The 12,877-nt window shown below is 45.9% G+C and overlaps 1 protein-coding gene across 1 annotated transcript; it reads right to left on the minus strand.

Annotated features, from left to right (window-relative positions):
• Positions 1 to 11,668: 11,668 nt before the first annotated feature.
• Positions 11,669 to 12,468, minus strand: LOC120692128. Its single transcript, XM_039975358.1, has 2 exons — positions 12,066 to 12,468; positions 11,669 to 11,952 (listed from the first exon to the last, which is right to left on the minus strand). The coding sequence occupies exons 1-2, from the start codon at positions 12,463 to 12,465 to the stop codon at positions 11,897 to 11,899; spliced, it is 456 nt and encodes a 151-aa protein (XP_039831292.1). The 5' UTR covers positions 12,466 to 12,468; the 3' UTR covers positions 11,669 to 11,896.
• Positions 12,469 to 12,877: the final 409 nt, after the last annotated feature.

Consider the following 12,877-nt stretch of genomic DNA (forward strand, 5'->3'; position numbering starts at 1 on the left):
TGATCAACTGCCATCATCAAGACTAAGAAAATATATATAAATAACTGAGCACGTGATCAGCGTGGTTCATAAATTAAAGCTATGTAGATCTGGATCTGGTACGGTTGCTGAACTTGACCTGGTCTTGGGAGCAACTTCTTACTGTCCTTGCTGAGTGCCATTTTATTGTGGCTTGGGTGGATACTAAGCTGCTTCCCCGACAAAAATTATAGACCATTTTAGCTTTTGTAGCTTTTGCTATGCACTTAGATATACTCTATATATACATACTAGAAAGTATGTATTTAGCGACATATAATTTGGAATGGAAGGAGTAACTTTGACTAGCTTAATAACATATAATTTGGAACAGAGGGAGTAACATTGACGAACACGCACGTGTATTACCTTGCATCAATAGGACAGGCTTGTAATCGATGGAATCAAATAAAGTCAGTTACCCAGCCAGCCAATTAGGACGAAGTAGATGATATATATATATATATATATATATATATATATATATATATATATATATATATATATATATATATATATATATATATATATATATATATATATATATATATATATATATATATATCAGCTTATCTGGTTACCATTGCATCACCAAACTAATTATGGATACACTTGCACATCAGCACATGTACTATTTTGTGTAGGTGAGTACAGAAAGCTGGTAATTTCATTCGCCTGGTGTGCGTAGCAGCGATGTCATATTATTAGAAACAAATTAAAGCTTTGGAGAGCCTAGCGGGGAGGAGAGATTAGGGTGTGATTGGATGCATGGGTTAGTTTTGTAGCCTGTGCTAGATCTATGCAAGGGCCAGCCCAAGCCAAGCTATTAGATTGGAAGTTTAGGCCTGTGTTTGGATGGGTGCATTGGCACTTTTTGCTGTGCCTAAAATTGTGTTTGGTCGGGTGCACTATGGGCTGGGTTGCACTTTGTAATACAATTCGGGTTTGATTGGCTGGATGTGCTGGGCCCGGTGCGAATAGGGGCAACACTGGGCCCGATTGGTTGTCATCTCCCACCGGCCCGGCTCCAGGATTCCTATGCATCTTCCGGAAGAAAGTTTCTTCCATACCTTTCGCTTTAAGATATGTGTATCAGTTGAAGCTAATGGACAGGATGAGACTAGGACGACGTCACGACGCGCTAATGCTATCAGGGTTGGCATGGGGACCCCTCAAAAGGCAGGTGCGCTGGGACATTATTGGCTCACAAGAGTTTGAATTTCAAACTTTAAACTATTTTTTCTCTCAAACGGTGCATTCAATTTAGATTCTGTTTGAACCATCATCTCTATGAGAATTTTTCTAACAATTTGCGATCCCATATGATTATATGTCTTGCTTTTTTTAATTTCAACATTCTAGGTGTATTAGCTCAACATTTTAGATATACTGTTTCAACATATCTACATAAAATGTTGAACCACACTTGAAGTATTGTTGAATTCTGTATTTTGAAATATTGAAACAATATATACTACTCAAATTTACTTATTTTATATTGTTGAAAAAAAAGGAAAACTAAAAACCACTAGCAGGACGTCCGGATCATGGGAAAACAAATGAGAAAAAACTGTTACGTTGGTGCCCACAACACAGGGCAGTGCACGTGGTCGTCCTCCAGCTGTCCTGCGTGCACTGCTGGTCTACCATCACGCTCATGCTTTACCATCTGTTTGTGTTGGAATTTGAAAATATTTGGATGGGCTGCGGACGCGAGAAAAGAAGAAACTGTGAGACTACGGCGGCTCGTAGTTTATGGGCCTACTGTTGGGCCGTTAATGAATTAAAGATATGTGTGTTAACTATCTTTTACAAGATAAATAGGTGCCCCCGCCCGGCTCGCATCAAAGATCCATGCCCTCTGTGGTCTGGCTGGGAGCATGCAACAGCCATAACATGTTTGAATACATTTGTCAGTAGAGCTAGGCCATCGTTGAGAAGGTGCTTGGTTATCATGATGAATGAAGAATACCTGCACGCCAACAACTATTGGAGCCCACCCCAAGCACCCCACGCGCATCACCAGAGCCAGGCTCTGCGGAAACGGCCAAAATTTCGTACCTTGGGAGCTAGGCTCGCGCTATCAGAATGCATCCCGCCGGCCAGGCTGCAGATCCCAATCAGGCATCCAATTAGGGGGCTCTCGCACACCACGGGCCTAACCAGGCCCCCTCCAGGCAGCCAATTAAGGGCGCGTTTAGTTCCCCGTCCAAAAATTTTTGGATGTCAAATCAGCACTTTGACTGGATGTCGGGAGGACTTTTCGGACACTAATTAAAAATCTAATTTCAGAACTCACTTGGAAACCACGAGACGAATCTTTTGAGGCTTTTGACCGCGTCATTAGCACATGTGGGTTACTGTAGCACTTATGGCTAATCATGCACTAATTAGGCCTAAAAGATTCGTCTCGTCATGTACATCCAAACTGTGTAATTAGTTTTGTTATTTAATTACATTTAGTGCTTCATACATGTGTTTAAAGGGGAGGTGAAAATTTTTGGGTGAAAATTTTTGGGAACTAAACGCGCCCTAAGCTAGCTATGTTCTGGTGCCCATGCACCAAGATAACAAAAAGTTGACCACTATTAACTAGACTTAAATTTACCATGTATTACTATAATTTTTTATATGCTTCTTAAGAAGTGCAACATGATAAAATTAGAGCTTGCTTCGTCCATGGGTGTGAGTATTGTGGGCTTGTTCGGGTATGCTTATCCTTTGGCCAATATTAAAGGTGCCGCTTCCCTCTTCCTTACCCTACCGGCTCATTCTCACCGCTCGCCTCACGTCGCCTTTTCTCTTCCCCCGCCTTGACTTCTCCTCCCGTATCGCCAAGGCTGTCGGAGTGCCATCTCTAGTGGCGGGCCTTGCTCTAAGAGTGGTGCGGCAAAGCGTACCTCGGTGGTTCCGGTGCAACTGTCTTATCCCTCCATGTAGGTGGAGGTGGCCTTCGCAAATCCCATTCCCATCGACTTTTCGCCGTATCTGCGCGGCGGGTCGGTTGTGTGCTGGGTGCCGTGACTACTATACACGAGCAAGTGCAAGGCAGAGGAGGCTGCTACAGCGACGGCTAAGGAGGGTCGCAGCCCCTCGCCGTTGACCTCCCTTAGCACGGATCAAGAAACCACCCCCCTTGAGATGGATTTGAGGAGGAAAATGGCGGAGAGGAGGAGGATTCCAAGGACAACACCACCGATTCCTCGATCTCCAGTAACACCGGTTTGAGACCTCCCAGGACCTACTCCGTAGATTAGTCCATGATTAGTGGGCATATGCCTAGATCTAGTCCTAATTAGGGTTTAGTATTGTACCATGTTGATGGCTATTGGAATGTCTTGCTCAGGGTTTTAGTATAGTTATGTCAATCTAAAGTTGGTTATTAACATTTCTTTTGTTTTGGAATCAATGCAGCCGGAATCAGTTAGCGAGATCCCTGATGGCATAGAGGTTTCTTAATGGGATGGAGCGAACTGTGTCGCTCGGTTCAGGTGCCGCAATGGGAAACTGCAACACTTGGCGTCGCTACTGTTGATGGTCGTTAAGTACCAATTTTGATCATCAAATCTTGCACCGAATCTATGCATCGAGATGAAATAATATTAGAATAGGGCATTTATCTAATAAATCCATAGATGCTAGTCTAGATTTTTGTGCAGGTGAATTTGGAATTAAAATGCATGAAAAGAGCAAGCATAATCAAGTGACAAACTCCAGGCCAATCTGGAGCAAGCACGAGGATTGAAGGGCCCGCATGATAGCCTAAACCAAAACGTGACATGCATGCATGCAGGTGGCACCCACACCCACCTATCAGCCTATCAACAGAAGACGGTTGCCTTAGGTCAGCCGAACCCCTTGTTCGGCTGAAATAGGGGGTGGGCCCACTAGCCACCGCCTTCCACGTGGTGACACCTCAGCTTTTCTTGAAGTTGGTCCTGTGCATGAATAATTCACCCACTAAACCTACTGCAAACCGACATAACCAAAATCAAGACACACCTTCACAATTCACATTTTCACTCTCACTCTCACACACGAGCTCTAGGCTCATTTCGGAGGTGTAGAGCTGCCTCGGTGGTGTTAGAAAATAAGAAGAGAGTGAGGGGAAGTTGGGAAGTGTTGGGTTTGTCGGCACTCTCTCCAGCTTGTACCTCGACTAATGCATGTTAATAAACGTAAGTTTTCGTGATATACTTTGTCCTCTAGTTTCTTAATCTTAGTATAATTTATGGGACCATCGTTCACTAGTTTAGTGGATGCTTCAATCTAGGACTTATAATAGAGATGGATGTTCTTGGCCACGAACAGAATTAGTAAAAGATGGTGTAGGCGTGGTGTCTAAACTAGACTTTACCTATGGTTGTTGTATACCCTAGGGTTTGTAGAGGTAGGTGGCAAGCGGTGACAGCCCTATCCATCCTATCCAGGAAGAAGGCGGTAGCCCGAAGTAGAGACAACTAAGTTAGTTCTATCTTATCTTAGATCCTTAAGCCTTAGAAAATCCTCTCTACCCCTTACCTCTTCGTACTGTGGTGATGAACTTAAACCTTAGATAATATACTCATATTCCTCAGTGCATCCGATACCTGGAATATTTTTGGGTGAAAGTTACAATGGAAATACCAACAACAGCTACTTTGGATGCCCATTGCTGGTATGATTTTTTTCCTTTACATCTGTTAAATTTGCTTATGATGTATTAGTTTTAGTAATTTTTTTGTAGCAAAGTTCGTTGGTGGTAGATTAAAATTTAACAAGAGCATGCATACATATCACTGTAGATCATGATGGAGATAGGAAAAGAAGGAAGGTGTAAGATTGGAGAGTAGGGGAGAGTTACCGCGGACGAAGATCGACAACCTGCTTCACTGGGGGAAGGAGTGCACGGAGGAGCTGGCAGAGAACAGTAGTGGAGATTGACGAGCAGCGTGCGAGGGGGAGAGTAGAGAGCTTGGCGAAGACCGCTAGCATGAAAACGAGTGAAGGGCGCGGTAACCCTAGCTCTTGGAATGGGGTTTTGTTGGCTGCAATAGTGGGCTACAATGGGAACAAGTTGAGCCCACTCGAGTGGCCAGCCCAAACGCATGGTAGGCTGCACTATAGCTGAATATGCCCAAAATCGGTGTTGCCAGCAATGCAGACCGGAGGGGTGCTTTTGCACTAACCGGGCCTGGCTTATTAGGGGTTTATTCAAGGAACCAAACATGGGTGGGCTACATTGCAGAAGTCTAGCTAGGTGCCTAGCCATCCAACCAATTACAACCTTAGTGGTCCCTTTAACCACTGGGCAAAAGGGATGGTTGGTAGATAGGGAGGGGGCATACCGGTGTGGTTCATTGATCGCGTGGTGCCCCAATGGTAAATTTGGATGTGTGGCTAGATCTAGCCAACATATTGATAGTCAACAGCATTTCCTTCTTGTTCACCTCAAACTTTTTAGGGTTGTATATAGCATAGTTATGCAAACGCCAAGAATGCTTTCAAGATGGTTGTATGGCCACTCCCCTATAATGGGTCCATACGACACTGCAAACAGCCGCAATGCCACATCATCCAGGAGCGCCAGCGATAGCTCCCTTAAGCCATCTACATGAAAGGCTAGAGGGAGCAGTGACGATCCCATGGTTGTAGGGCTAGTAGGCGAATCCACCTTTGATCGTGGAGGACATGGACACCAGAAAACAACATTGCAGCTCCACCACGGAGACATCTAGGGACTGGAGCCGTAGTTCCCTCTCATCACCATTCACCGTTCGCACTCAATCCTCTAGTAGCAACCGATGCAAGGCCGACGCCTAACCAGGGAAGGCCGAACCCGACCCGAAGGAGATCTAAATGTACCACACATTTCTTCACACTCTGCACAAGTCTGATGGGCAAGTGAGAAGCATGGCACCTATATTTATATCCGTGACAAGCCGGAGCACTTATTCTGGCAAAAGTAAGCTCAGGCTAGTGAATCGGCGTTAAGGCCCTCACTTGCTCCCACCCTCGCCATCGAGGGCTGGTTAGACGGGTCAGCGCTATAAAAGTCAAGATGTGTAAGCGGTAGTCGAGGCAAGGCCACGCTATGGACGACTATGGGCTATAAAGAATGAACATGTGACAAGGATGAACACAGTGAAAAGAATCCATGCAACAATCTCGACGCCAGCCGAACGAACTTTGACCGTGCTTAGCGATGACGTGGCCATTCGAGAAGCGCTTGGGTCAAGGCGTCGAAAGATGGAAATCCACCCCGGGCATGCAAACCCTCTGCATAGGTCTTTGGCTCGCCTAGAGGCTCCAGATCTACAGTCACTAGGTAAGCTCCTGCGCACCCACATGGATCTAACAGCAGACATCACATCTAATCACTTCCGCTGAGATACGAATCCGACCCTAGATAGATCAACCCCATGCACGAGTCTCCGGACTCCTCCAAGGGCTCGGGGGCGAGACCCACTAGACCCGCTTGCAACCCAACGTGAAGTCAAGTCCCGACCAGACGTGCATTGCACTTGGGAGAAGTAGAATGAGAGCATAGAAATGCTTCCATGTGGCTCGACGAGCCATGAATAGGCTCGGGGGCTACTAACAAGGACAAATACTGTGGGTAACCTAAGGACAGGCCCTCATGGGCCTAAACCAAGAGTTAGCCAGTCTTTGATTGGCAAATATGCTTGCCTAACAGATGATCGGTCGACACCATCCCGCCAAACAGGCAAACAATGTAAGAGCCCAGCCGAGCCAACGACGGACACATGGAGCTTTATCAACCCGCACCGAGCCATTGGGTCCATGAGACCCGTGCTAACCCAGGGCGGAGTCCAACCCCGTAAGCGCCTCGGGAACAACCAAGAAGGCATTAAATGCTCTAGCCGGATAGGACGTGCATGCGCTTCCCTACCTTACAAGCAGGGTAGAGGTGCTGCCTACGAACCAGAGGACTGGCAGGACCACCCCCGGTCAGTCGGGCCATCATGACACTGCGACCAACGCTCACGCCAGCCACGCCCCCTCCCTCAGCTCGACAGGACATGCCTTGCCTGATCACCATGCACCGCTAGGCGTAGGGTGGGGCAAGGAGCACCGGGCTAGATGGCCCCAAACCATGCCGATGGGACTGGCAGCAGCGCCTGACCCCGAGCTCCGCAAAAGAAACCAACCTCACTTAGGAAATGGGAGGCCTGCCCCAGCGGATCAAGGGTGTACCTCAAGTATATATGATGACACCATGCCCTAAAGCTGTTTCCAGCAGTGTGCGGGTGCGGATAGGCAAAAGGGCATCTTTGCGCAGGGTGTTGGGAGCAGGCAGCACGCAAAAACAAAACTTCCTTCCAGCAGAATGCGAAGTCGCATGCGCAAAGAGCTTCGTGGGTCCCACTGCCAGTGATTCATAGGACACGACTCACAAGGATTGCACCAGCGCGGGAGCCGACGGAAGATGCTTGCAGGAGTTTTGCGGGTAGGAGAGAGAAGCCGCAGGAATAGGCATCCTCTTCCCTGGTTGCGGACGCTCCGCATCTGCATGCGAGACCTGCTGGAAAGGGACACAGTAGCTCCCGGCTCCCCATTTTCCGCATGCGAGGCCGGATAGGAGAGCCGCTGGAAACAGCCTAACACGGTGATGGCGAGTAGGACCAAGGCCACATCAGGCAGCACTGTGGAATGGGCAGACAAGACTTTGCTTCGGAGAACGGTAGAGTGCAGCAAATCGAGGGATCCTAGCTTAGGACATGTGTAGAGCTTCTGACCTCCCCGTGGGGATGCCGACCCAGAAGGTGTGGCACCCCCTCTTCTCGCTCGGGCCATCAAGATATACAGTATAAGGTGGAGCTGGGCCTTCTCACATAATGACACAACGTGAGAAACAATCTGGACTCTCCGGATGCTCTCACACAGTCACACTCACACATAATCGAATTCGCTCACTTGGAAGCGCCTTGTTGTAAGCACCCAGCACCCAAACACAAGAGCACCAAGCGCCCCAACCCCATACTGGATTTAGGGTGATTGCCATGTTAGAATTAGCCAGGCTTAAACATTAGAGGCTAATAACCCAAGATCTTAACATAACCTAGTTCATGACAAATCAATCTAATGCGGAAAAATTGGTAAACATTATACCAGCGTTAGCAGTTGCAGCAGCCATTTACGCCTGATCCGTAGAGGAAGTAGGCGTTCTTGTCGGTGTAGGAGATGCAGCAACGAATCGGCGTCCTTCGGCGCCAAACGGGAGTGCTTGGCCTTCCAAACCCCTCCAGTGCCTTTAGCGATCAGACTAGCGGTGGCTAGGGTTTTAGAATGAGATGAATGGGGTTATTAAGGTGCTAACCACGACCTTATATTTATAGGCACTGTGGGGCTGGGGGCCAGCCTCTGGAAACGGGCCTAATGGGCCTGCTGATCAAAGCCCATTAGGGTTTTATCATTAGGTTTCCTTAATCACGTTTAGATGGTTTAAACGCTTCCTTAATAGTGAAGATCACAATATCTTAACTGAAATATTTATTTCCAACATTCTCCCACTTGATCGAATGGTTAAGGCTAATGTTCGTATCATACTAATGTTCACCCTTAGTAGTAACAGAAAGTACCGGACCAATGCGTCGTCAGTAGCTTGATGCACTACTGGGACTCCATTACCCACAGTCTCACTGAAACACCTCGGTAGAACGCTTATTCGTTAGTTGGGAGTCATAATGGCCCTAAACCAGGACCTAAAGACTATCCACCAAACCCATATTAGTAACGTTCTGCTTAAACACGTTTGGTGGTAAGCCTTTAGTGAGCGGATCCGCTAACATAGAATTAGTTCTTATGTGCTCAATCTTAATGGTTCGATCCTGGCATCTTTCTTTCACAACACGATACTTAAGGTCAATGTGTTTGGAAGCACCACTTGACTTGTTGTTACTCGAAAAGAATACTGCAGACTGATTATCGCAGTATAACATTATAGGTTCCGTAATGCTGTCAATTACCTTGAGGCCCGGAATAAAATTCTTAAGCCAAACAGCCTGTCCAGTTGCTTCATAGCATGCCACAAACTCAGCTTGCATCGTCGACGCTGCAACTAAACTTTGCTTAGAGCTTTTCCATGATATAGCTCCACCAGCTAACATGTAGATATATCCTGATGTAGATTTCCTACTATCCACACATCTAGCAAAGTCAGCATCAGTATAACCCACAACTTCAAGGTTATCTGATCTTCTGTATGTGAGCATGAAGTCTTTAGTGCCTTGGCAGTAACGTAATGCCTTCTTGACACCAACCCAGTGGACCTTTCCGGGATTTTTCTGATATCTTCCAAACATTCCGGTAGCAAATGCCAAGTCAGGGCGCGTACAGACTTGCGCATACATCAGGCTTCCGACAGCTGAAGCATAAGGTATGTCCTTCATCTCATCTGATTCCAATTGGTTCTTAGGACATTGGGCTTCACTAAACTTATCGCCCTTCGCTAATGGAATAGGTGTGGCCTTACTCTTATCCATATTAAATCTCTTAAGCATTTTCTCAATATATGCTTTTTGAGACAATCCTAGTACTCCTTTGGTCCTATCTCGGTGTATCTCAATGCCCAGAACATAAGAGGCTTCACCAAGATCTTTCATATCAACATTGGATGAAAGAAATCCCTTTGTCTCATGCAGCATACGCTTATCGCTGCTCGCTAATAGGATATCATCCACATAAAGCACTAGAATTATAAATTTACCACCCTTTATCTTAGTGTAGATACAATTATCCACATCATTCTCCTTAAATCCGAATTTCTTAATCACTTGATCGAATTTAAGGTTCCACTGTCTTGACGCTTGCTTAAGCCCGTAAATGGATTTCTTAAGTCTGCATCCTAAATGTTCCTTGCCCTTCACAACAAAACCTTCCGGTTGTGCCATGAAGATGGTCTCATCCAAGTCACCATTAAGGAACGCAGTTTTGACATCCATCTGATGTAGCTCTAAGTCATAATGAGCTACCAGCGCCGTAACGATTCTGAATGAATCTTTCTTAGACACAGGGGAGAAAGTTTCATTATAATCAACCCCTTCCTTTTGTGTAAAACCTTTGGCTACAAGCCTTGCTTTGAATCGTTCGACATTCCCTCTAGAATCACGTTTAGTCTTGTAGACCCATTTACAGCCTACTGGTTTGACTCCATTAGGAATATCTACCAGATCCCAAACATCATTGGAACTCATGGACTTAAGCTCTTCTTCCATGGCCTCAACCCATTTGGCAGAGTTCTCACATGATACTGCCTCTCTAAACGAGTTAGGATCATCAGCTTTCCCAATATCATACATGTCTTCACTTAAGTATGTCTCACAATCAGGGAAAACTGTCTGTTTCCTAGCCCGCTGTGATCTTCTTAATGGTTCAACAGGCTGAGGTGCTGGTTGAGGTGCAGTCTGAGACACCTCGACAGGGTTCTCAACTTCAGCATTAGGTGCCATTTGCTCAGCTTGTTGTTCGCTCGCAGGATCAGGAGTTACTTCAACAGGCGGAGCAGCGCTAGTACTCTGAACAGGAGGCGTAATCTGAACAGATGGTGTACTCTGAACGGAAGGAACGAACAGCGGCACTAACTGAGGTGTTACTGTTTCTTGAATCACCGGGATGGGAAGCTCAGCCCGTATTTCTTCAAGATTAATTTCCCTCCTCGGAAAGCTCCCACTGATTCCTGCATCCTCTAGGAATACAGCCTGCCTGGTCTCAACGAACTTAGTGAAACGATCAGGACAGTAGAATCGGTATCCCTTAGACTTATCAGGGTATCCGATGAAATAGCAGCTCACCGTCTTATCATCTAATTTCTTTTGCTGTGGATTAAATAACTTAGCTTCGGCTGGACAACCCCACACACGCAAATAATTAAGCGATGGTTTTCTTCCCAAACCACAACTCATAAGGTGTTTTTGGCACGGATTTGGAAGGAACACGATTAAGTATGTGAGCAGCTATTTTTAATGCTTCCATCCACAGCTCCATAGACAAAGTAGAATAACTAAGCATGCTGCGTACCATGTCCATTAGTGTACGATTACGACGCTCATCAACTCTGTTTTGCTGTGGTTCGCCCGGCATACTGTACTGGGCCTTTATGCCATTCTCTTCAAGATACTTAGCGAATGGTCCAGGTACTTGGCCGAATGGAGCATGTCTCCCATAATATTCACCACCTCGATCCGATCTCACTAATTTAATAGTGACATTATGCTGATTTTCCACTTCAGCCTTGAATATTTTGAATTTATCTAATGACTCGGATCGATCACGAATGGGGTAAATATAACCATAACGAGAGAAGTCATCTGTGAAGGTAATGAACGAGTCAAAACCATCAACAGACTTTACTGGGAACGGGCCACAAATATCAGTATGAATTATTTCTAATAGGCCCGAACTCCGAGTAGCTCCTTTCTTAATTGTCTTAGCGAATTTCTCCTTAATACAATCAACGCAATGTTGATCTAAGTCTGAGAGATCTAATGAATGGAGTATCTCTTCTCTTATGAGACGCTCAATTCTCCCCCTCGAAATGTGGCCCAAACGACAATGCCACAATTTCGAAGAAGTCTCATCATCACGCTTACGCTTATGCGATACATCATCCACATTCATTGCAGAATAAACTTTATCAAGAGAGAGCAAATAAAGATCGCCTTGCAAATGACCAAGGCCCACACTTAAATTATGAAATTTAATGTTGCACACAGAGCTGCCAAACTCACAAATATGTCCCGACTTATCTAAACGCGAAACAGAAATAAGGTTTCTCTTCAAACTGGGAACATAAAGAACATCATGCAAACTAAGGTTGAAGCCGCCTGGTAACTCCAAATTGAAGCTCCCAATGCCTTCAACCTTCACTTCATTGCCATCAGCCACTCTTAGACTTCGCTCCCCCTCTCTTATAGTTCGGATCGAACTGAATACCTGCAGTGAATTGGAAATGTGCACAGTGGCACCTGAGTCAATCCACCAAGTATTGGGAGAAAAATTAACTAAGAATGATTCATCAATAAAAGATACATAATCAGTAATTGTACCTTTGTTCTTAAGCCACTCCTTAAATCCATGGCAATCCTTCTGCTCATGTTTAGGTGACTTGCAGAACTTGCACAGCCTCTCATTAGAGGTCTTCTTATGTGACACGGCCTTGCTCTTATGGCCCTTAAACTTTCTCTTATGCTGCCTGCTGCTGCCAGACTCAGCCTGATGCTTAGGAGTGTTGCTCATGCTAACACGCCCAAAGCGCTCGCTGACCATGTTGACAGCATCCTTCATCCTCTCAGCTTTCTGCCTTTCTTCTTCCTCAACACAGTAGCTAATGAGCTCAGCCATGCTCCAAGTCGCCTTCTGAGTGTTGTAACTTATTTTGAAGGGACTGTACTGTGCTGGCAGAGAAGTCATGATGAAGTGCACCAGAAAACCATCAGAGATAGCCATATCCAGTGTTTTCAGCTTATTTGCCATGTCACACATGCTCATAATGTGCTCCCTGATTCCACTTTGCCCATCATACTGTGAAGTCAGCATCTTCATGATCAGGGTGCTAGCATAAGTCTTGGAAGAACTCTTAAAGTTCTCCTCCACCTTGGCAAGGTATGCCTTGGCGCTCAGATCATTACCATCCTTGTCCTTATCAGGAATAGCACCACAGATGGCCGGAGTGATCGTGTTCTTAATGATCATGTTGGCCATCCTGTCTGATCTCTCCCACTTCTCAATGGCAGTACGATCACCATTGGGATCAGCGGGCTCTGCTGGCTTGTCTTGACGTAATGCAAGATCATACTCGCACACAGCAATGGCCACCTGAACATCTTTATACCAGCTGGGGTAGTTGGTGCCATTTAGG

The sequence above is a fragment of the Panicum virgatum genome, chromosome 9N, assembly GCF_016808335.1.
Source record: "Panicum virgatum strain AP13 chromosome 9N, P.virgatum_v5, whole genome shotgun sequence".
NCBI lineage: Eukaryota > Viridiplantae > Streptophyta > Magnoliopsida > Poales > Poaceae > Panicum > Panicum virgatum.